Source organism: Hesperophylax consimilis, chromosome 21 (genome assembly GCF_061612785.1).
Source record: "Hesperophylax consimilis isolate HC1 chromosome 21, BYU_Hcon_1.0, whole genome shotgun sequence".
Taxonomy (NCBI): domain Eukaryota; kingdom Metazoa; phylum Arthropoda; class Insecta; order Trichoptera; family Limnephilidae; genus Hesperophylax; species Hesperophylax consimilis.
The window spans coordinates 25,874,986-25,901,850 of NC_142856.1; the positions used below are offsets into that span (position 1 = coordinate 25,874,986).

At 32.9% G+C, this 26,865-nt stretch overlaps 2 protein-coding genes across 2 annotated transcripts in view; both read right to left on the reverse strand.

Moving 5' to 3' along the window:
* Positions 1–11,202: 11,202 nt before the first annotated feature.
* Positions 11,203–11,817, reverse strand: RpL28 (ribosomal protein L28). Its single transcript, XM_089644700.1, has one exon. It carries the CDS (start codon positions 11,705–11,707, stop codon positions 11,288–11,290), a length of 420 nt encoding a protein of 139 aa, XP_089500826.1. The 5' UTR covers positions 11,708–11,817; the 3' UTR covers positions 11,203–11,287.
* Positions 11,818–18,413: 6,596 nt separating this feature from the next.
* Positions 18,414–26,865, reverse strand: part of LOC149413801 (uncharacterized) — a 42,129-nt gene continuing 33,677 nt past the window's right edge. Inside the window, exon 14 of the mRNA XM_089644527.1 lies at positions 18,414–23,540. Within this exon, the coding sequence (XP_089500653.1) occupies positions 23,480–23,540 (61 nt within the window). The 3' untranslated portion in view covers positions 18,414–23,479. The remainder of the gene's footprint in view (positions 23,541–26,865) is intronic.

Sequence of the window (26,865 nt, forward strand, 5' to 3'; positions counted from 1 at the left end):
AGATGTGTAACCTAAGGTTGTGGTTAAGTGTGTGCTTATGTGTGAAGATGCGATACGGTCTTGCCAGCTTCAACCCTCTAAGAGCAGACATTAACATATAATTTTAAAATTGTTTTCTGCGTTTAGTTTTGGTGTAGCCGTCAATTACCGGATACCAAGAACTACTAAGCTTAGCGCCATCATCTCTAGAGACTCTCTCTCTTAGAAGGTTGGAGCTGGCAACACGGTATCGCATCTTCACCACAACCTTAGATTACACATCTGCCCCGAAGATGGATACTGCAATGCTGTCCGAAACATTGGCTAAAGAAGAAAGAAATAATACCCCAAAAACAAATCACCATAATACTTTTGGCCGTGAAAACACATTTTATTAGATAAATGTATTATGTATAAAAATTACTGTCTCCTCACTTTTTAGTGTTTTCATATAAAAATAATTAATCAAAAAGTTTTATAAGTTTTTCTCAAATTATGATCGAAATCTCTGGTTTCTTAGGACGGGTTGTTTGGGAGAATTTGAACAATTCATCAAATTTCAACTTTCATTTTCAAGTTCTGTGAATGATTTTTTCAAGTTCTGTTTTTATTTCAGTTTTTTCAAGCAGCTAGCCTACAATGATATAATAACAGAACTTGAATAGGTCTTTCATAGAACCCGAAAATGAACATTGAAATTTGATGAATTGTTCAAATTCTCCGAAACAACCCGTCCTTAGAGGTGTACATTTTAATTTTTCTGTAGTTCATTTCTAGGTTTGAATATAAAGCGTGATTTTTTCTCTATCAAACCGTTGAGATTACATCTTTCTAACCATGGCAGCAAGGAACACACAATTATTTTTTTGTGACCATACGAGTTGTTCCTAGTAGTGAACAAATTGACTACTGTTTGTTCGCAAAACTGAACAGATTAGCCTGAAGGGATAAGTTGATTTACACATCGTTATTATCGGTTAGTAGGATTTATTAATTATGTAATCCATTTGTAATTTAACTATGACGGAATGATTTTATAGTTTTGTAATACTACATAATTAATATTGAGTTCTTTTCGCCATTCACAGGACAATACCCTTTTTAATGAAGATGATTGGTGTATTTAATTATTGTAAAACTAGACCATATTATTAAATTGTAATGTTGATGTTCCGTGTATTCATGTGTGAGGTTTAATAATTTTTATGAAAATTATAAATTATTGACTGGGAAATTGAAAATGTAACAATTTTGTTTGTGTTTGAAAAATAGTATTAAGGCGAAGCACTACGAAGTAATTCAAAATCATGTGTTTTTTTGGTTTGAAAATTTGACCGCTTAGAAATATTTAAGATGCTAATTAAATACTGCAACTAGTTTTTTTTTTCGGCTATGGTTTTATTTTATAACTAGCGTTGCTATGGCTCAGTCTGTGTGTGCAGATAGAGAAACAATAGCGCGTGTTGCTTTTAAGTCCGACAGATGGCGCTGTTTTTCAAAACAAGCATGCTTATACCTGTCACGGGTGACATCTGTATACTATAGGCAGCAATTTTTGACATGGCCGCAAACAATTCCAACAAAATATGAATTTTAATAATGCATTATTTAGCGTCTCCAACGACACAAATAGTTGTCTCTTATTGCAATTCAGTTGATATGTAGCGTAATTTCAATAATCTCAGTATATTAGGTGTGAATAGTAAAACTTTTTCCGAATAATACCTAACCAATGGTTTAATAAACATAGGTGCGTATTCAACACACAAGTATATAAAAACACATGCGTATTCTAATGCAACACTGTGTCAAAATTTCAAAGCAATGGGTGAAGAACTTTCCGAGATTTAAAATTTGGAACAAACAAACATTTAAATTTTTATTTGGATAGATTTGGCAAATAAGTTCCTTAGAAAGTGACTGTAAACCATTTGAATATAAATAATATAAAGTTCTGACTTTGCAAAATAATGCGGGAGTTAAGCAGGAATTTAAACCTTATTGCCATCTACCTAAGGAGTGTTGTTGTTGGGGGCCCTATTTGAAATGTTACACGACGTAGTGCATCGCCTTAATTGTAATAAAAATAACCCGTGGTTTGCGCGAGCAGCAATCTAATCGCATAAAATGTATACTTGCATAAAATCAATCCATTTAGTAAAAAACAGGAACTCACAATGTATGAATAATCACACGGATTGAATATTTTTTTTCTAAAACCCTGGTGGCAAGAATTTGAAACACATTGGCCAATAAGAATGCTCCATTTAATACAGGCCATATCTCTGAACCAATCGTAATTTAGAACTAAAAGTCGTGTTTCAACCAATCAATGAAATCTGTTAGCACTTAGAACTCAAATTCAAGTTCGCGTATTTAACAACTCAGATTTAAGTTAAGCGCAAATTGCGGGTTAAACATTATTACGGGGTAAATTATTGTAACATAAATAAAATCTTGTATTTTGTTAAGTAAATGATTTTTAATTTTTATAATCGCTTTAGCTTTTTTTTCACATGAGTAATCTCATAAAAAAACATTGTATTTTATTGTACCTTTTTACAATGCAGATGAAATCTGTCTAATTTACAATAATAAAAATGTTATATGCAAAGTGTGTTATTACGTTCTTGTATCTGAATTAATTTAACTCTAAAAATGCATATTATTGTGGCATTGATATATTTTCCAAGATAAACCAACACATTGAAGGCTGTTACAGACAAAACTATAATATGTAAATATAAGTGGGCATGCACAGTATATGTTGATTATATTTGTTCAAGCTACACACTTTACAAGAGATGGGAAGGCTGACAGAGATACTGAAAGAAGGGTAAGTGCAGGTAACTCCATCAATGGAGGACTGTACGCAGTTGGCGCTAACAAAAAATTGTACAAAGAAGCGAAGCTAGCAGTCTACAATGGAGTACGAGTGATTTATGGGACTGGCAGAGGAAGGATGAAAGTAGACTGAATGCTGTAGAAATGAGATCCCTGAGGCGTATGTGTGGAAAAACCATGTACGATTGTGTGAGAAATGTGGAGATCTGCAAAGAATGTAAGCGTAAGGGACGCTTAGATATTTTGGACATGTAGAGCGAATGAGCGAAGAAAGGAGTGTAAGGAGAATATATTACAAATGTGAATGGTAGTAGAAGTAGGGGACACCCGAGGAAGACATGGCACAATCAAGTGGATCAGATACTTGAGTCGGACCACGTCAAGAGTCAGAATAATAGAATAGTATGTATGAATGTGAATGAGGCAAGGAGTGTGTGCCAAGACTGAGTTGTTTGGCGGTCCGTCCTCTTTGCCTACCCCTGTGGAGAAACGGCGTAATGGTTAGTTAGTTAGTTTACACACGGAAGCTATACGATTTAATACGTGCAAGGCTAAAGGGGTGGCGGGAGGGGGGAAAGATAAATTACAACATATCGCTTGGCTAGCAATCGAGGAATATAATCTACGACACCCCCACACGTACTATATATTATTTTACTCATCTATGATGATCGTATGGGATAGTATGTTGAGTGATATCATTAGTTGCCACATCCACGTATATTTTCATATTACATCCCTTGTCTGTAACAGCCTTAATGTATATAAAATCGACGTTCCCGAAGAACAATGTCGGATGTGTAAATTTGTAGTTTTGGAGTAGAACTGTTTTTGAGATCAATAAATATAGTGTTGTTGATATTTTGCATTAACTCCTTTTTATTCAATTGGAGAAATATATTATTGAAAACAGTAAAAATGCAGAAACGAAACTTTGAACATCTCTACTGCCAAACTTCAAATTTGCACAAACGACATTGTTCTTCGGGACCGTCGAAATAAATCTCTCGAGGATATATATTGAGTGCCTTTAAATTAAGATTTATTTGCATTTTAAAAACTAGCTGTGTTCTGCATAATTTCCGCAATGTTTTCCCACTGTTTGTGTATTTTCAGCAATATGTACTTACTGCACAATCATTAGACACACAAACATAAGCCACAAATACATGCTCAATGTGAATTTTTATATAAAACATACATAAGAAAATATATAATGATGTAATTTGTGTAGATTTTTTTAAATGAGTAAATTAACTGTCTAGATTTGTGGTACTAAATTGAAATTTCAAATAGCCTTTCTGTAATCGGTAGGTAGTCATTTCACATAAATGTACATATATCATAATTACACTAATTCTTTCACCTCACCAGGGTTAATAAGAGATATGTTACATAAGGTTCCGTGATAACTCAACATAATGACAATTCAACGCACCTTTACAAAGTGATATAAAGTCATTAAAAGGGGTGAAAAAAACTAACCTACAAACCTAACCTACGTAATCCATTTAATCTGGTTTTTGTTTCATCACTTTTCATGACGTTATACGACATGAAAACAAAAACTAGATTAAATGGGTTAAGTAGGTTAGTTTTTCATCGCTTTTAATGACATATCACTTTGTAAAGGTGTGTTGAATTGTCATTTTGATGAGTCATTAAAAGCGATGAAAAACTACAAACCTAACTTACGTAACCCATTTAATCTAGTTTTTTTTTCATCACTTTTCATGAAATTACATGACATGAAAATGATAAAAGTCATGAAAAGTGATAAAAACAAAAACTAGTAAATGGGTTACGTAGGTTAGGTTTGTAGGTTAGGTTTGTAGGTTAGTTTTTTCATCGCTTTTAAAGACTTTATATCGCTTTGTAAAGGTGTGTTGAATTGTCATTTTGATGAGTTATCTGGTCACCGTTATGTAACAACACTCTGTTATCATAAAACCTATTATTTATAGCATGCGCCATTTTTCCACAAACATAAAACCACGCAATATAATTCACCACACAAACTCAAGACATAAATTTGTATAATTTACCTTTGATATAAAAATATTATCCGAAATACACACATTGAAATAAAATATAATGAAGAGTCTAAAACGCTAATTAATTTAACGAAGTTAGACCCAGTTATTTATTTTTTTAACACATATTGTTAGCATTTTAGATTATTATACAATAGCGAAAAATATACGTAAATACAATTTGTCTCATAAAAAACACTCTTCTACCTTTTATAAGTTAATTTGCATTCTTGTGTAAAATAATATGTAAATGGATGTCTATTAGATAAACTAAAAATAAATAAATGTGCCTATTTTAAAGTCAAATATTATTATATATATTAGTAATTATAGTATTATGAATGTGAGCTCAAAATATCGCCAGTTTATCGATGATAAATTATAAAGAATCAGCCATTCTTATTATTATTTATCAAAATGGCAAGTAAAAGGTACGCCAATTTATTTACAATTTTATTTGTCAATGTTTCTAAATACTGCTTATAGCCATTTTTCTAAAGCAATGTTATTTTGTTGTCAATGTTATATTATTTTTGTGCTGTGGCAAAAATTAAAACCCCCATAAAAACCCACACTAAAGATCATTTTACGAAGTTTATATTTCATGTAATCATGCAGTTTTAAAATGTATAGATGGAGATCTTATTAGTATTTACAAGTGACTCGAATTTGGTGCGCACCTCTCGTGAGTACCCGCCATACTATTTGGTTATTGTATTGCATTATTTGTATTGCATTGTAGTTGCATTCGCATCTACTGCTCGTTTGACAGAAATAACGTCCGAACATGATTTGAATGTTAAATTTGAACTGGACGTGGGAAAATATCTTTGTGTAAATAATTTACCGGAAGGATTAAGGAAAGAAAAGTCCATTTGTCATCATTCTCGTGTAGTTCCTTGGCGGTGACGAATGCCTTACAATTAACATTCATTTGGTTGTATGGGTGAACCCAAAATCTTCTTTAAGGCGATGCACTACGTAGTAATGCAAAATCATGTGTTTTTGGTTTGAAAATTTGGTCGCCTAGAAATGTTTCAGATGCTTTAACTAAATACTGCGAAAAGAATACATCTTGGCCCTCTGCAATAATCGAGTATTTTTTAGATAAGTCTTTTTATAAGCCCAGAAAAAAATAATGTATAAGGCCTATGAAAACTGCTTTTAAGTTCAAAATCTCCTTCTTACGAACCCATTTTCGGTTATGATTTTATTGTATAATGTGGCAAATTAAGTTATTTATAAAATGATCGGAAAAAAATTAAATATTTATGCCTGAACATTCACAAAATAAAATAAAAGGCACTTTTTGGCCATGTTTTTTTCTTGCATAAATCAAAACAGGCGGATGGTGTTAAGCGCGAATTTAAACCTTATCGCCATCTACGTAAGGGGTGTTATTGATAGCGGATCGATTTAAAATATTACACGACGTAGTGCATCACCTTAAGATCGTTTTTTATGCTTGTAAATATAAAGACGAACAATATATTTTTATTATCTTCGTCGCTAGAGTCACTTACATCGTATTAACTCGACGGCTGCACTTGAACAAAAATGATTAAGTTCCGTATATTTCGGATAGCGTCGTGTACGGAAACCAGCATTAAAGAGTAGGCAACTTGTGGTTGCGTCAGTCACGTAGCTTGTAAGTATCTCCATGTACAAAGGACCTACGATTTTGTACCCTGGTTCTGACCTGCTTGAAATTGCAATGTTTCATAATGCATTTTTTAAACATGGTACAAATATTGTAACATTGTTATTCAAATTTATTTTCTTATTCATGTATTAAACCATTGGTTGAACAGCAATGGTCATTCCGCTCCGACCTCATTTCCCTATTGGTTCTTTCATGTCGTCAATGCCGAGTTTTTCTTTTTTTTTACTCGCTTTTAATAATATTTAGTAGATGAATACAGAATTGCATCAGTGAAAAACAAGATTAAATTTTTTATCTCTTGAAATTAAATTTTGCAGCAGATATAACTGTTTTTTTATTTTATAAATTCAAATTATATGGACTATGCTTCGTGGTTTTAAAATTGATCTACCAACTTACCAGGGATACATTTTTATTTCGCTTACAATAATATTTTCTAATATTGTACCAATGGCATTTACAAGTTGATTAAGGCCTAGTTGTTTTGAAGAAATTAATGTGTGACAAAGTCATCAAATGGCCGTTGAAAGGTTCCCGTTAAAAACAACAATGGTGAACAAATTGTGATCAGCAGAAGAGGATAACTATCGTGTTGCTAAGCATGTCAGCTTATGACAATTTGATAGGAAGCTGAACGCACCTAGAATCAGTGTTTAACGGGGACCTTTCAAAAACAGAATGCTGCTGAATGGCCTTTGATGACAATGTTACATTTGAATTTCTTCGAAACAACTGGCCTTATAAATGGTTATCTCATTTCCTCCACAGAATAGAAAACATTGTTCTATTTTATTGATATTAAATTGAATCAATATTCTTACTATTAAAAAAATAGTTCAATAAACTCATTTACGTATAATAATTATTTTTTAAGGTTTTGAATAAATTATTTGCTTTGCAATACTTATCTCGGAATTGATCTGTTGGAAAAGAAGTTATACGATGCCCGCTGTGGGATTAGAACTTGATTAGCTTAAATACAAGTCAAGTTTTCTGCCCACTGGGCCATTGTATCTGCTATTGAATCTGTATTAATATTATAATTTTATTGTATTCAGCACAATCATCTAGTCGTTAGTTAGGTATTTTTGTAATATTTTTTGCAAGTGATAATTTAATATCTTCAGGATAGTCTCATTTTTAGTGATTTTAGGTTATGAATTTTAGATTTAAACTCTTGATTATTTCAAAGGTAAATTTTGATCATGGTTTTGCCGTGACTGTAACCCATTATTCCTTTCTTAGAATTCGTACAATTATTATTATTAAGAATCATGTATTTTTAGTTTTTAAACAGTTAATATTATTTGTTTGCTTTTCTTGTACCTATATATATAATACAATCCTTGGTATTTTAGTCACATTTCTGTTGATGATACCAAATTATTTAAATAATGTAATTGGGATAAATTTTTTTACCGATTACCAAAAGTATTATGATGGTCATAAAGAATTAAAGAAAAAATGCATTGGGATTTGATTTTCGTCATCCAATTTGGAATGTAAACCATTATGTATAAGCATGCTTTTATTCCACAAACACAAGTTATTTTTCTCATGCATTCCATTAAAAATATAATTCTATTGTCCTATGCATAATTTTTTTTGCTGTATATAAAATCTGAGGTAAAATGTTCACGAAAAACCTGTGATTTTACATGCAATTTATTATGGTATTGACAATATTTCAGCCAACTCTAAGTTTGTTGAAATGTACAAATCAATTCCTTATTGTGCCTTTTATTTGTTTGCCGTTTGTGTGGCTTCGCCATCCATATTTACAACAAGAGGGAAGCAAGGTATTCCTTTTATACACAATTTAATTGTTGACAAAACTGTTGATTAGTTACGAAAATAGGATGGAACTCTACTGAACTCTAAGGATTAAAATTATTTATTGAAATCATTGTTTTATTTTATAAACCTCCTCCGCAACTCTCCTCTGGATCAGAACGTCGAGATGTGCCCCTTTCTATTTGCGACAATCATGTCTTTACATTGGGGATATTTTTGTGATAATCTAATAATACTTGAATTTGTCGTACGCTCATCCCTCTCATCATTACAGTGGGAAAATGTCGCTTGTACAATAAGGGAGGACATAGCTAGCCGAAGATCGAACCTGCGATGCCAGGGTGAGAACTCGACACATTGGACCGCTTGACAAACTAACGTTTTCAAACCATAGATGAAGCCAATTTTTACCCCGCAAGACCACTGTCAAGCACTGCTATCATTCTTAAAACCCTTAACACTTTAACTGCCACCCATTTTAATTACTGTACCTTTTTGTCAACCGTTCCATGAGGGTTTTTTTCCTAGAAGACATTGATTACGGGTAGCTCTCACAATTGAGTTTGGTACTTTTTCTGTTAAAATCACGAACTTTTTTTGTGATCCACATTATTAATGTTTAGGCTACACAAACAGACAATTCATATAAGGGTGCGAAGGGACGAAGTGCGTGCTATCGACTGCGCGCGGACAAAATATGTTACTTTTTTCTTCATGAATCATCCTTTTTTCAGTATGATTTCAAAATATTTATTTTTTTATTATTATCCTCAAAATATCTCAGATCACCTTATAAATATACTATCTGACGTGTACCTACCTAGCGTTGCTGGGGGTTATCCTTAGGGGATAGACATATACCTTCGCAGATTTATCTGTAGGCTTGTTCAAGATATACAATTTCGTTGTACATTATTTTGATGTATCTTATAAGGTTTAGCTAGCGTTGGCAATGTAAGCGCCTGAAAATATTTTTTTATGACTTGGATTACAAAATATTGACTTTTCTCTACTTTATAAATATAATCTACATGTATTATATATATAAAACCTTCCGGAAGAAATTCTCTAAAGGATAGTAAAAAACCCTATCAAAATTTGTTGCTTAGTTTAGAAGAACTAAGCACACAAACAGACACAGGCGACTTTATTTTATAATATTTAGAGAAAAATAATTGTGCTTGTAACTATAATACTTAATTTTATATCAATCTTACGCACAAATGCACAGCTGTGAAGGGGATTGATTAATCGTGCCATGTTTTCCTCGGTTGTCCTGTACTTCTCCTACCATTTACTTTAGAGTTTTACCTACACTATCCTTATATTATCCTTACACTTTCTTTGTTCATCCCTAACTTCAAAATATAACCTACTTGTTTTTGTTCTTATTTTGGGGCTGCCACTTCCGGCTTTGCTGAAAAGGGCCTAGATAAAGAAAACACTCGATTGTGGAAAAAGAGGTAATATGAATGCCTCCTGGTGTGGTTTGTGTAAGCCAAAGAAATCTTACTCAACGGAAATGATTGAACCCATAAAGGCGGCAGTACGCGCAGCGACCGGAGACCGAGACCAGAGACGGAGACAGGAAACCGCAACCTGTACTTGTAATTTCGCTTTGTATGAGGGCCAGTTCGCTCGTGCGACCAAGACAGGGGACAGAGACCGGAGAAAGCAAGACGGTCTCCGCCCCGGACCAGTAGTGTCTCGCGTCACGCTTGAGAAGCACGGTGTTTAGTAAAAATGACTGCTTTTTCTGACAAAGACTGTGAGAAGCTGATTGAACTGGTCAGACAGCACCCTCCGATATACAATGCTTTACTTGTCATGATAAACAACAAAAAATTAAAATATTATATTACAAGAAGGTACTTAATTGCTTATCTGAATTCTTGACATAAAATCAGTTCCAATTTTGAAAATGATACTTGAATTCAAAACAAATCCGAGTTTCCGAGCGGTCTCGGTCTCCACCCACAGTAAATGCAGAAGAGACCGAGACACTTGTCGCGGTCTCCTGTCTCCATCTCTGGTCTCAGCACAAACTGCCGCTTTTAGACATCAAAATACAGAGGCTGTCATGAGATTACCACAATGTTAGCCCGTTGTCCCACGGATCGGTAAGCAATTAACGTAAACCAAATGCTTCGAGAACCTGCGCAGAAAAGTTCCACACTGAACTGCGCTGGAGACCGTTACCTTACTATAACCGAACTTTATTTTCTGCGGAGGGTCTTGCAGCATTCGGTACATGTCGATTGTTTACCGACCTGGGGGACGATAGACTTAATCACTTAACCATACAAACTGATGATAAGTATCAATAAGTTTGCATAACTACTTCGGCGATGAAGTCTAGCAAACAATATGGCAACGGGCCATGTGCAAATATAAACATCAAATCAAATATGTACGCAATTTCACTACTTGGAACTCCACATTATAATGACTGGACAACATACCGTAGGATACAAAAACGGGCACAAGTAGAAGCCAATTGTTGGTCAGCAAAATAGAATAATTGACTCCAAAATTTCATCAACTGCCATTGAGTTTAGCACCTAAAACTGAAAATAATTATGAGAACTTATAATATAATAAATCTGTCTGCATACATTGAACTTCAAACGCTTTGACTCAGCGCACTTTTACCAGCAGTCTACATTGGAAGGTAGTTGGCGGGAAACTAGTATTTAAATGCATAGAATCTATATATTTTAACAGCACATTTTTGATGTATAGGGTCTGCAGACCTTTTGGAGAGTTATTATCACTAACATTAAAGCAGTTTACAACGAATTAAACACAAGACTGACAGTTCAAAAGAGAGGTTAGTTCTTGGAGCACAAAATGGGGAAAAAATCAGCGATATATAAATAATAGATGGTATTTGAGACACTTATTTATTGTAAAATGTCATACAATAAGTTTTTATCTTAAAAAATTAAATTATGAAGGGTGTCTGAACGTGGACTTATTCAGCTTTAGCGGTGGTTGCCTTAGCCTTCTTCGCCTTGATGGGGCGCTGGGAGCGCAGGACGGCGGACGCGCGGCGCAGGGCTACCTTGGTCAGGTCGCTGCGGTATTTGTTGCACTTGATCAGCCTGCGCAGCTTGTGGAGGGACCTCCTGGATCCGGCCTTGAAGGTCCTACGCACGATGCTCTTCGCGGGCTTGTTGCGGGAGCTGGCCTTCTTGTAGGTCACTGTGAATCCCTTCTTGTCTGGGCTATCCACGACTCCGATACTCTTCTTGTGGATCAGTCCATTGTAACGGAACGAGTTCAGGTTGGTCAGGTTATTGGGCTCCTTGCTGAAGGGCTTGCTGATGTTGCGCCTCTTAACCAAGAAGGCGTTGTTGTTACGGATAATCATCCAAGAAAGGTGAGCCGACATCGTGAATTTGTGATATTTTCAACAATATCTTAACGAAAAGAGTCAAAAGTGATTTTGACACACCACGCTTTCGCAAAACTCCACGAAAAAAGAACCATAGATGTTGTCAAATTTTAACACGTGGTCATAGACAATAGCGGAAATTCATTGTCTTTGGATTTATCCTCGCTTTTACAAACCGACCCATAGATCAATATGACTAGTTCCATTGTTCATTCAAAAGTAAAATCTAAAAACAAAATTATAATTATTTAAAAAAAAACTGTATATTTATATGTATTTTCATATTTTTGCTATTATAACGTTGACAATATTTTTTACTCGTAAATTCCATTGCAATGAAAGACCGTAAAAGGATTGCTAAAATGATTTATTTATAAAGGGTGACTGAAATTATATTGGAGCATGTTTTTTAAATGTAATCCTTTGGCCTGAAAGGAATGGCCCCGACAAACATTATAATTACTGTGAGCAGTGGCGGATCGTGACTTTTGGGTACAATAGAGAACTAATATTTAAAAAAAAATTGCATTATTGACGTCGTTGTAGCCAGAGCTGGCCCTATGCGGGCGCAATTGGAGCAGTCCGCCCGGAGGCGCCGAATTGTCAAGGCGCGAAGGCACCGATAATTACTAACAACAGTCCTAACACATCGCCTTTGAGATTATTTTTCACACTAACAGCGCTACATAAAATACAAAACATAATCCTGAGAAAACGGCATTAGACCACCATTCAGTATTGAATTGTAGCTTGAAATGGCTTTAGCCGTATTTGGTGACCAGATCAAAATAGCCAGGTATTCCCCCATCTTCCTCTTCCCCATCTCCTTCACCGTAACATTCAGCCTCAGAGCAAACCCCAATTGGGGATGCCATAGTCTCACTGGCTCAAGACGGTTAGGAGCAGTTGGGACTCTTGTGTGGTATTCATATAAAAATAAAAAAGATGTCAAATAATGTCCGCCATCTTAAACTGTACGAAAATCGATAATACCAACATTGTCACTCACAGTACCAACTACCAAAATAGAACACATGCCTTTTTTCATCCCGATTAGACAAACTGGATGAAAAAAGATATAGGTAGAAAAAACGGAATTCAAATTTTGAAAAAGAAGTTACTGACTTGTTTGCCGATTACTTCTCAACGGTCTTAACAAATGAACTTCCACACAATGTTAATAATGAGGATCTTCTTAATGACACATTAATATCCTCAATTAGAATTAATGAAGAAATCACCTCTCTAGCACAGATATTTAAAAAGGAACAGGAATTGACAGGCTACCCGGAGTTTTTATACGCAACTGTAGTCAATAATTCTTTTCAAGTGGAAATAAGCCATTATCACACTATAAAACTGGTGATAGTCAAGACGTCAAAAACTACTGTCCAATTTTTCCACTTCCTATTTTAAACAAAGTTCAATTATATAATTAAATACTCTGCAATTTACACAATCATTACGCTGAATCAGCACGGATTTATGAAAGGTTGGTCTAAATCCAATCTCGCTCTTTTCACTAACTTCTTGCAGAGGAAGATTGAGCAGGAAAGGAGCAGGTTGATACTATGTACACAGTCTTCTCTAAGGTCTTTGACCGCATAACACACTCAATTCTTTTGAAAAAGCTCACCCTACTTGGTATCCATGGTGACCTGTTTAGATGGTTTAAATCCTACATTAATAACCATAATCAGGTAATCTTAATCAACAGTGTCTTCTCAAAATGTATCGGGGTAATATCTGGTGTGCCCCTAGGATCCCACCTAGCTCCGCTAATGTTCAATATTTATATAAATGCAATTGGATGATGTTTTCAAAATTCCGAATATGAATTTTATGCTGATGACATGAAAATATTCAAATTTATTCATTCTCTTTCTGACTGTGAAGTGTTACAAAGTGACCTAGATAGGATTTGCAAGTATTGCAAAGTTAACTGTTTAGATATCAACGTTTCTAAATGTAACCATTGTAACATTCACCAGAAATAAACATGTAATTAAGTACTCTTATTCACTCAATAATGAACCTAATAATAAAGAACCTGGTACGGTAGTACTGCCTTGAAACACGCATGGGTTTGTTTCACCATTTCTCTTTCTAAACTCTAGTACTGCCTCCTATTGAACACGGAAAAGGAAATGCGCTACCTTGATAGCAAATTTATATTTAATAAGCACATTGACTCAATCGTTAATAGGTCGCATAAAATGCTTGGTTTTGTCCTACGCGTAATTTAAGTGTTCAGTAATCCATGTACAATTGTAATGTTACATTTCGCTTTAGGTATATTGGAATATGCTTCGCCAATTTGGAATCTACAGTATAAACTGTACATCAATAGCGTAGAACATATTCAAATCAAATTTATAAAATATCTTGCTTCCAAATTCAACCATAACTTTGAATGTACATTTTGATTTTTGCAGCAAAGGCGAGTAGTAGCTGATTTAACATGTCTACATAGAATGTTAAAAAACTTTGAGACGTACACGTCACACAATGCTATTCCACATGCTTAATTACAAAATAAATGCAGCATCAAATTCCCCAATTAACCGTGTTCTTCATACTCTAAATAATATTTATCTAAACATTTTTTCAATTTCACTGCTTAAATTAAAAGTGGCATCATGTCAACGATATTATATAACAACTTCTTTTTGTTCACATGTAGCAAACACTTTGTGAATATACATAATTAAAATAAAATAACTTTGTTTTTAATGCCACTTTATTGTATATATTCTCAATATATTAAACCTACCGGTTTGACCACAGAATGTGTTATTACCTATAAATACACTATAACTCTGTTATTGATAATATGACCCTGATGAAGGTTCAGGGTGAACCGAAACCGGTTGGTTTTATATATACAATAAATTTTTTTAAAATTTGCAACTAAATTTAGGTAAATGCCAGATTATCAGTTTTTACAAAGGCAAAAATCCACTTAATTTTTCCTATTTTATGAATGGTGCTAATCTTCTTCGTGTATCACAGATTCGTGATCTTGGTGTTATATTCCACGAGAGTCTACAGTTTAACGAACACATCGATGAAATAACAAGCGATGCGATGAGAATACTAGGTTTTATTTTGAGAATGGGAGCAAATTTTAAAAGTATGTCAACATTAAAACATCTGTATTGCTCGTTAGTACGAAGCAAATTAGAATACAATTCCACCGTATGGTCACCGTACTACAAGGTCCATTCTCAATCATTAGAAAAGGTACAAAATAAATTCCTTCGGTACATTAATTTTAAAATGAAAATTCCAATCGAATTTATAAATTACAATAACTTGCTTGCTGAAACTAAACTTCTTAAATTATCTGATAGAAGAGTGTTAATTGATTTGCTATTTTTATTCAAAATTATTAAATCTTTAATTGACAGCCCTAATTTGTTGGAACTTATTTGCATTAATGTTCCTGCTAGGCAAACTCGCAGTAAAGATACTTTTAAATTTAACAAGAACCTCAACACTAATTATTCTATTTTTTCACCAATTCCTAGAATTCACAACCTTGCGAATAAATACTGTGAACTTATAGATATGTTTGGTTTTGACAATTTTGTGAGCTTTAAAAGGCAACTTATTTCGATTCTATCGGCTAATAATTAACTTTTATAGCTTTAATAATTTTATTACATCTTCTCCCATTCGAAACCTTTCAAGTAAATTATATCCATATTTGTTTGTTTTTTATTTGCTCTACTATACACTTATAATTGTATGCATATACCTACTAACTACTTTTTATACATAACACTATGTTCCATCTCAGATCTTATTATTTCTTATTCATGTCGATATTGCTAAATTCTATTAGTTTTTGCTTTTTACAGGTGCAACTCTTATTTTGTTATTTTTTTTTTTTTTTTAAATCTCTGTTATAATGTTCTTTACCTCACGAGTAAGTTACACTCTAATTTATATTGGTTTATCGATTTGTTAAACTCACAATTAATACTGGGTTTAAACACACCCACTTACTTACTTTCTATGTTGAACTTTCTTTTACTTACTATTTCATGCTTGGGTATATTTTATATTGAATCCATCTTATTAGTGTTTTGCTAATTTGCACAAAATTTTATTATATGTGTTGCTTTCTTACAATTAACTCCATTTATCTTCTTATGTTCAATTATTGTAATCAATGTAAATGTATATTTTCATGTAAAAGCCCATTAGGGCGTAAATAAAATAATAAATAAATAAATAAATAAATAAATAAAATGGTACTTATTAAAAATAAAGTAATTTTATTATAATTATGATATTATAAACTGTTCTATGTGCATACATATGAGGCGTGTTAAAACAAAGATGGTAATTTCCACCATTGGTCTAAAATGAGTTAGATGGATAGGAAACAAAAATACTTTTGACAGCTGCAAAGGTTTCAGAGCAAAAATGACAATATCCCATACATTTTTGATTTATTGTATTTAGTTCTGCAACAACAATGGCAATCTTCTTTAGGTTTTAGAACAAAAATGGCAGTATTTGTTTGGGCCAGTCAGAGAGCCAAAAAATTATTTTCAAGATGGCCGTCCCATACTGTAACCTAAAATAATGGCATTTTCAGTTCCTAAATGTCTGCTAAATCTGTTAGTTTTGCAACAAAACCGGCAGTATCCAATCTTACACAACAAAAGCGGCAATCTCCATCTATTTGAAAATAAGTCAATAATTTACTAATTAATCACTATAAAATATACACAGCGTGTAACTTATGGAAAAACTTAGAAGATTACAAAAAATTATATTTTATAATTATAGTTTGAGGAAAATATGAAAAAAAAACATTTACTGCATATTATTTATTATTATTAAAAACATTTAAGTGAAAAGAAGTGTAGAATGCCGTTTTTGTTTTAACATGCCTCATATACACACACTCACAAATACATACAGTCAAACCACATCACCCGGTAATTGCTGAATATCATAGGTACCCACCTTGAAATATCTGTAAATTGTATCTGTAACCAATATACCGTTTGTTTCTATAATTATCTACATAAATAAAAATGTTTGTTCAAAATCTTAAATCTCCAAAAGTTCTTCACCGCTTGCTATGAAATTTTGACACAACGTTGCATTCGAATACAGGTGTGTTTTTATATACCTATATTATATAGATGTCACCTATGACGGGTATAAACATGTTCTTTTAAAACAGCGCCATCTGTTGGACAAACACTTTATTTTGAAAAACAGCACCATCTGTTGGACGTAAAAGCAACATGTACTACTGTTTCTCTATCTGCACAGACAGACTGAGCCACAGCAAGGCGTGGCGGGGTACAGCTAGTTATAAAATAAATAAATGAAAGATTTTTGGATACCCCTGTTGGAAACAGAAGGGTTAAATTCATAGACATATGAATATTAGTAGACCTGCCCTAAGTGATTAAAAGCGTATTATTCCCCACTCCCCATACCGGTTCCATTGGAGCCGGCTGGGCTCGCCTATGGCTTCCCGTGAATCTTGAGAATGTGACGTCATCATTCTTGTTCGAACTAGCGTCGAGCTATGGTCGAGGCATTTTACGAAATAACACGGCAAAATGGTTGCTTGTGATATGAAAACTTGTAAAAATAGATGTGAAAAAGAGAATAAACCCAATTGTCGTATTACATTCCATAAGTAAGCATTATTTTACTTTATTTTAAGCTTATTCACACCGTATTATATGGATCAGTTTTAGAAACATATACATACTATCACCTCACAATGTAGCGATTCTCAAGTGTGCTCATCGTTGTTTACTGGGGTAAGTAAATTATGAAACATTTGTAAAAGTGTCTTAACTAAATACTCTGAAACTAACTACGACTCTGAAAATGGAAGAAATTTACTTTGCCGAATTTGGACTTCACAAATTAGTTCATAACGTGGCGAGTAATTTGCGCTCCCATGTAAAAATGTCTATTCATTCAAAAGCAGATTTTACTTTTAACCGCTTCTGTGCCAAGAGCGAGTTAACTCGCATTCTTGTCCGTGCCCAGCAGGCCAGCCATAGAAAAAGAGCGAGTTAACTCGCTCTTTTTTGAGCCTCTGTATCATACATATGTCCCGTTTTTAAAAAAAATATGTTTATCTAAGTGAAGGGAAGCAAAAACGTCGAATATTGAATAAATTTGGTAAGTCATTTAAATATCCTTTCAAGGTGTAAAGTTTTTAATTTTTAAAAATAAGATTTAAAAATGATTTATTTTGATTAAAAATTCACGGCCTGCTGTGCACAGCTACACTTCTACCTACTGGCATTTAAAAGGTTAAGAACTAAATGGTGATATTATAATGCGAGATGCCTATATCCTGTCAGATTGATTTATTGACGAATCACAGTCAGCTTTACCCCCTTCGTTCTTCAACAGTTGATTTTACCCCTCACCTTTAATTTCTAGTCTATATATTCTTATGTCTGTGGTTAAATTGAACCAATTATGTGCTGGTATTTAAAAGATTATTAACTTCTTAAAAATAATATCATATTAGTTACAAAATCTGTGTGATTTATTTTATGTAATTTTTTTCCTAAAGGGTACTTTTTGAAGGTGTGTTGAATTGTCATTGTTTTGAGTTATCCGGTTACCTAGAAAAACGTGCATAAACATTAATTTGAAGTTTACAGTATAAAAATAAGTACAAATTTATTTGATTGAATGTATGTATATTTATGGATAATGTTTATATATTTTTTTTATAAAAAATGATGATCAAGTTTATCTAGATAAGATAATAAATAAAGTAGTTATATTATCGTAGTGAAAATATTATAATATGCATACATAACAGACCTACTTGAGGCAGTTTGCAATATTAATTATGAACAAAATCACATTAAGGCACCCAATTATGTGAATAATTTCTCAAAGCAGTTTCTAGGACGCTATTACAAGCGAATATGAAATTATTTTTCTATCATTTTGAGACTTTGAGGTTAATGAAACTAAGGGGTATTTCATCACCTCTGAGTAACTGTCAATTAGCTCTACTCGTGGAGTAGCGTGTAACCTGTTTCACCACTGCTGAGTGTGGCCATTTGTACACAGAAATACAAGGATTAGAGTTTTGTGCACGTGGCATACGCGATGCTCACGATTAACCGTTGTACTATTTTGTAGTGTTCGTACCAAAGATATTAGAAGAACGAGATATGCTATGTTGGCCGCCGGACCGTAGGCGGCGTACTACCTAATTAGGGTACTTTGAATACTATCGGGACGTGTACGCACAGAAATCTGTTCTATGTATTAGTGCGGATACATTAGCGTAAGCGAAGGTGTGCAGTAGTATTGGTGAACAAAACCGGTGACACTGGGCAAAACAATTCTACACAGTATGAACTGTTCATAGCACATCTCGTTCTTCTAATATCTTTGGTTCGTACTCAACAATAATATATGTTTTTAACTCTCTGATTGATATACCCATGATTAAAGTTAATTGACCAATATGTTACTCAACAGTTTTATAAGAGGTGGTGAAATTCCTACATAGAAACATACAACCATTATTTCGCAGTGTTACAGAAGTTTGGCTCTAGAAAGTGAATCCTTTGTATTGAAGTTTATGAAATTTAAATATGTATATACTTTGCGCTTTAAATAAGATATATTATAATGTCATTTATTTTTAATACTTACAAATTAAAAAGGCAACCAATTTCACAAATTACAAGCTAACAAATTCTTAAAAAACGATAAGCGCAAAATTATCCAAATTTAAGCAGATTAAGTGTAAAAATTAACCAATTAAAATTATTATTTTACTAAAATTTAATTAACGGTAAATTTTACTAATCGTGTGGTTATTGCTACATAAAATATTTAGTTTGAAATCCATTGAATAATAATGTTATTAAAATTCGTATATTGAATGAAATCTTGTAAAAATATTTGTCGTTAATAGTTGTTTTATGATATGTACATAATATTGCAATTTTGTAACTTTGAAAAAAAAAAGTTTTCCATATTATTGAATGGATGGATGAAAAGTTCAAAGGAGATGGTTGAAGACATGACAATGTTGCAAAACAAATCACTAAGGCACTTTTAAAAAATCGTCAAAATATTTTTGCCGAAATTATTACAGATGTTAAAAATATATTATGTACCTATTTGCAGTGGCGGGGATATTATTATAACAGACTTTTCAGTATAAAATATCCATTTTCACAATATTTCTTATTATTATTCAATACACAATGTCGCGATACACACTTATATTATTAGTTCCCAGAAAGATAGAAATATGCATGTAAATTGTGTTCAGTCATCAATGGACCTATTTTGAGCAGGTTTTGATAAATCCATAAATAAACAAAGAAAAGCTTAGATCATTCAAATCACTAATTTATTACAAATAATTGTACAAATGTCACGTAAAAGAAAAATTACCATTCATTTAAGTCAATGTATTGATTTAGATAGTTTTGATGTATAGGTAAGAAAAGTCCCACTCATATGTAATGTAGGTAAGAAAAGTTCCATTTTACGTGTAGGTAAAAAAAGACAACCCATATTTATGTATTGTAGGTAGAAAAAGTAGTTTTGATGTATGTAAGTAGGTAAGAAAAGTTCCATTTTTTGTGTAGGTAAAAAAAAGACTCCCATATTTATGTATTGTAGGTAGGAAAATATACATGTGTAACGTCGGTAAGAAAAGTCCCTCACATATATTTTAATGTAGTTAAGAAAATTTCCCACATTTATTGTAATTTAAGCAAGAAAAGTCCCCTAATATATTGTAATGTAGGTAAGAAAAGTACCCTAATATATTGTAATGTAGGTAAGAAAAGTCCCCTAATATGTTGCAATGTAGGTAAGAAAAGTCCCCTAATATATTGTAATGTAGGTAAGAAAAGTACCCTAATATATTGTAATGTAGGTAAGAAAAGTCCCCTAATATGTTGCAATGTAGGTAAGAAAAGTCCCCTAATATGTTGCAATGTAGGTAAGAAAAGTCCCCTAATATATTGCAATGTAGGTAAGAAAAGTCCCTATTTCATGCACATGCACACCTTTAAAATGTAACCTGCTTATTACCAATTATTAAGTAAGATTTGCTCTCCCTGTATAGATTTAGTTCATTTTCACAAATGGTATTTATATCAAATTATAAGATTCTAACAGCATTATATATTTATTTTTCCAGTTTGTATGTGTATTTATTTTCTGGTCAAAAATCGTATAGCAAATTACAAGATTTTTAATATTATATAATATCCAAATATTATTAAGCAAGCTTTACACTCCCTGTATTTAACTTTCTATCACAAATTGTAAAGCAAATTACGAAAACTTTAACTATAGCATTTATTAAAAATAAATTTTGATGACATAGTCCGAAAATGATTGTTCAGTTATTTTGTTAAAACCACAATTACAGGAGTTGAAATGATATGTTTCCCCATTTATACGTTGCAGTATTTAATTATATTTATAATATGATGCACAGCAATGTTTTTGGATAACATGATATAAGAACTTATAAAATAAACTAAATAATGTTGAAACTAATTCATTTCTCTGTAAGCAATGCTGCCTATATAAAAAGCCATCTTACTAGCAGTGCCTCTAGCTGCAGATGCATAAATGTGTTAAATTGTGTAAGAAATTTATCAAAGGATACTTTTGGATTTTTATCAAATAATGTGCGGTAATTTTTTTCAATACTTTCGCAAATCGCTGCAATGTTTTAAGTAAATAAATGTCAATATAACATATATAATAAAAACATGTTCAGAGAAGATCAGCGGCCATGTTGGCTGTTGGCGTCTTGGCCTTTTATAAAGGCGGCATTGCGGTAAGTTAAACTTGTTTGTTTTCAAGAGACAAAAAAAAGTTTCAAACATTTGGAGAACATTGGAAAAAATTAATTTCTGTAAACTTTTCGAATTCCACTGCTAGCGAAGGCTATTTAAGAAAACAACACTTGATTTCAACTTAAATATCTAACGGAAACGTCGGGGGTTTGAGTAAACATGCACAAAATAGATTTAATGATGTTAGTTTGGGTTATTTTAATAATTTATGTGTAATTCCTAACCTTTAAACTTAACTTTGATTGTCAAATAATGGAACTTTAATGCATATTTTACCATCTCCCACGACATAAATAGTTAATTCTTGTAGTAGTTAAGTTGAAACCATGTGCTATTTATAACATTTTTACGTATTGAGCGTGCAGCGGAATTCGACAAGTTTATCCCAATTTCATTTCAGCAAAAAATATAGAATTATTGCATTATTTCAGGAAGTTTTTATAGTGTTACATAATGAGTGAAATAGCACCACTGAAGAGATAAACCGATAGAGGTGTGTTTTGGGCGTGTCAGTGCCCGAAATGGGCTCAATTTTTTCCTTACTACTGGTGAAATTGATACATTTTCAAATACAGAAATTCTTTCTTAAACAGATAATACACATCATTGACTGTTTGAGGCCTAAGAGTCGAAAGGACGTACATTGGCGGCATCAATTTTATTTCCTCGGTATAAATCACACCTCTAGACATTAACTGTTCAGTGGCAGTGACGGAGTCATAGGTACGATAAACAAAGTTTATTGTGAAAAAAAAAAAATGTTAAAAAATTATTTTATTTATTATTACCTTGTGCTGTAAAAAAATACTGTGTCAATTAAAAAAAGTAAGAAAAAAAAATTATCATCATAAGAAAAGTTAGGAAAACTAATTATTATTAGTAAAAACGCTAAATTATATACGCATGTATGCTATAGCTTTTCAATAGTATCTTTTACTATTGAAAACATGGCAAATTTTCAAGACTAACCTTGACCATGACAAAGACATATTTCAAACCTAATATTTCTCAAAAAGTGTACTCCTTTATTTATTTCTCTGTAGAGAATGAAACAAGACCCACCTGAGAATACAAAAAACATACAACTTTGGATGTCAGTAACCAATTTGATACGAAATAATTTTCATAACAAAATTAAAAAATTCCATAAAATTAAAAAAAGTTAATTCTTAATAATTTCGAACGTGTTCTTGTGAGCATACCAAACTTATAGTGTAATGAATTTAACAATGGAGAATTTGAGTAAAATGGCTGTACTGATAATTTTACATTATTTATCTAAAGTGCCACCATTTTAACTCTGGCAATGGCAGAAAGCACTATCAAAACCTTCCTGTATAAATGCCTGGGCACCAACAGCCAAGATGGCTGCCGAAATTCAAGATGGCTGCCGAAATTCAAGATGGTCGCCGAACTTGTTCATATATGACAGATGTTTATTTATTTACTAAGTTCTTATCCGTAATAACATAAGAGTGAAATAAAAAGAGAAAGGTGTTGGCCAAACGGTCATTACAGGTTACTTTTAAATTGAAATATCCTTGTTGACAATTTTCTAGTTCTAAATATCACCACCGACAGAGTTAACTTGGTGGTACTGTATAAAAACAAAAACCATTTTTTAAATTCGAGTTTAAAACAAAAAATCCATATCCAATAAATGAATAGAAAAAAATTGTGATGAAAATAATACATACCTGGGTTTTATTTATAAACTTTAACAATAATGCATGTAATTTTGTATAAAATATGCAAGTTTAATCTGTAAAATGTCATTTTATTTATTATAGAACAAACAACAAAGACAAGACAGAATAAATAACAGAATATCTTTTCAATTTTGAACATTAGAAGGGTAATAATAATAATAGTCTAGGATTGGTCGGTTATTTTAAAACCATAGAGAACATTAATAGCAGTCTGAAGTTTGGTCGCCGCGCCCGGGGGCGAGGGAATACGTACTCGGGGGCCTGAAAAAAATCATAGAAAAATATTAAATAAAGAAAAAAAAAACAATGGAATAATGTTAAATAGATTTAAGGTGGAAGAATTCTATGGTATTGTTACCTTAGAATATTAATAATACATTCAACTCGATGCCAGATGTAATGTGACCATATTTTTCATGATTATTGATTTAAAGACTATGGTGAAAATAACAGGTACATATGTTATTTACCTTTTGAAATATAATGATTTATACCTACAAAGACCGCCGCCGTCAATGTGAAGGTTAGGGCATTAAGATGAGTTTGTTTACATACGTTTTCCTGCGATTTTACAACATACCCATTTCACCTAGTAAAATGATAGTACTATAGTAGAACCCCGATAATTCGAAATTTTCGCCAAAAATTTATACAATGAAAATTTTTTCATTTGAAATGGTTTTTTAATTCGAAATTATCAAAAAAAACGCCCAATAATGTATTTTTACGTGGTTATAGATCGTCTTAATTAGTATTATTATTTGTAAATCTGAATCGATTAAGGCGATGCACTAAGTCGTGTAATATTTTAAATTGAGCCTCTATCAGTAATAACCCTTACGTAGATGGCGATAAGGTTTAAATTCCCGCTTAACACCATCCGCCTGTTTTGATTTATGCAAGAAAACAACATGGCCAAAAAGTGCATTTTAATTTATTTTGTGGATGTTCAGGCATAAATTTTTAATTTTTTTTCGATCATTTTATAAATAATTTAATTTGCCACATTATACAATAAAATTATAACCGAAAATGGGTTCGTAAGTAGGAGATTTTGAACTTTAAAGCAATTTTCATGGGCCTTATACATTATTTTTTTCTGGGCTTATAAAAAGACTTATCTAAAAAATACTCGATTATTTCAAAGGCCAGAATGTATTCCACTCGCAGTATTTAATTAAAGCATCTGAAAATTTTCTAACCAAAAACACATGATTTTGCATTACTACGTATGGCATCGCCTTAACACAGGAATGTAGTATTTTTTCCAATTTATTTTGAATAACCGAGTTTTGGGCTGAGAAAATTCGTTTTACGTGGAAATATGTCGTAGTTTTACAAATTTAAACAAAATATCTGAATTTAAAGGGTCGGCCGCGACCAACATCTGACGCGAAATTTCGATTTACGCGTAAATATATTGTATTTTTACGAATTTATTACAAATATCTGAATTTAAGGCGCCGGCCGTGAAATCCCAATTTATGCAGAAATATATTGTATTTTTACAAATAACTCAATTTAAAGGGTAGGCCCCGATTGGAATTCGGCGGCGAAATTTCAATTTACGCATAAATATATCGTATTTTTATGAATTTATTTCTAATATCCGAATTTAAAGGGCCGGCCGCAACGGTAATCATTCGCGATTTGATTTACGCGGAAATGTCTGGTATTTTTACTTTGAATAACTGAACTTGAAGGGCCGACCGTGGCGGTAACCGGCTGCGAAAATTCGATTTATACGGGAATAATTCTTATTAATACGAATTTACTCCTAAGATACTACCGCAATTTGAAGAGGCAGCCGGGGAACTCGATTTTCAGAACCTTTTTTTTCTTCATATAATTTCGAATTTGTTAATTCGAAATTTGATGTCCCGTGGATTTCGAATTAACGAGGTTCTACTGTAATCTGTCTGTCTCTTTCTTTAGGTATCGCATATCATTCGAACTCGAACTGTACGTTGATTGGTCACTGTCTTTTGGTGTCAATTGTTAGTATCTATCTCATGTTGATCTCTGCACGCATATTTCAAAGTTTTGCTGAATATTAGTTTCGTTTGTGTTTTGTAGATTATATTCTACCAAATGTGTACCTAATTAAATAAAGTAAGCAATTTCATTAATTATTGTTTTATTTATTTTATATTATACGAGAAATTACACTCACATGTGATCAGCCGTCAATATGACGGTTGCGGTTTTTATAGGTATGGAGCAGTACACAGTCGTTCTAGAGTTAACTCGTGTACAATTCGGGGAGCGCGTCCTCCATTCGTGTACGGGTTTATGATTACTATGCCCATTGATTGAGTGCGTTGCGGTTTGCGTTGCGGTTTGCGTAGCAAAAGTGTTTACGATTGGAGGACACACGTCTTCAATTAAACACGAGTTTAGAAAGAGAATTAGATTAACAAAGTGCCTCTTATTAAACACAGAACAATATGCCTGCGGGACAAAGAAGTGTTGGGAAGCTTGTGAGAATGTTGAAGAATTGTAAATTGTAATGTATGCTCAGATGGTTTGGGCATACAGAGCGGATGAATGAAGAAAGGAGTGTAAGGAGAATATATGAAGCTTATGGTAGAAGAAGCCGGGGACGCCTGAGAAAGACATGGCACAATCGAATCGTTATGATGTCAAGAGTCAGAATAACAGAAGAGTATGTATGAATGTGAATGAAGCAAGGAGTTGTGTGCCTGCGGGGAAACGGCGTGATAGTTAGAATTGTAATTTTTGGAAATGTAATTGTTTCTGCTATCGTGGTACGAGAACACGCCGTCAGATGGAATGCAGGAAAACACTTCTTCTTCTTGACATATAAATTTATTAATTCACAATATAATTGCAGAGGATCTTATTTTCCTCTGCTAAAACTTAAACTGAAAGAAATAAAGGTCTAGTTTCCTCTATTCTTCAGTTTTCCCTAGGTTTACATAAACCTAGTGATTATCTCACGACTGACTGCGTAGGTACGTCTGTACCTACCCGTTATAGCAACACTCTAATACTGTCTCCTGCCTCGGTACGTCTGTACCTACCAGTTATATGAATACTGCCCTTTTTCTGGGAGGTATCTGTATTTAAACTAAATTCTTGAAGGACATATTACAAAAATAAGATGTTCCTCCCGCTCGTTGGCAAACAACATTCTTAACATAAAATAAAATGCACTTAGCTATTCTTAATGATACAAACGTGACTTAAACAATACAAATATTTTAAAGGAATTATTTAAAGGGACATGAAACTTTATTTGGGGTTTTTATTACTATGGGACAGGGGTGGGAAAGGTATTGGCAAATATTTTTAGGCATAATGGTTTAACTAGGGTCATCATAAACTAGAAAGCGAACAGCTCTATTTGAAAGCTGCCGCTGCTTGCAGTAAAATGTCACTAATTCTTAAATCATAAATGATACACAAACAAGACAATATGTTTATAAAAATACCAGGCCAAAGAATTGTTTTATTGTAGGGTCGAATCTGCAAATGTGGGAAGCTGCACTAACTTTAAAAATACGAACTGTGGGAATGCGCCTGAAGGCTAAATTTTATTAAGCAATATGTAAACGTCGCATTC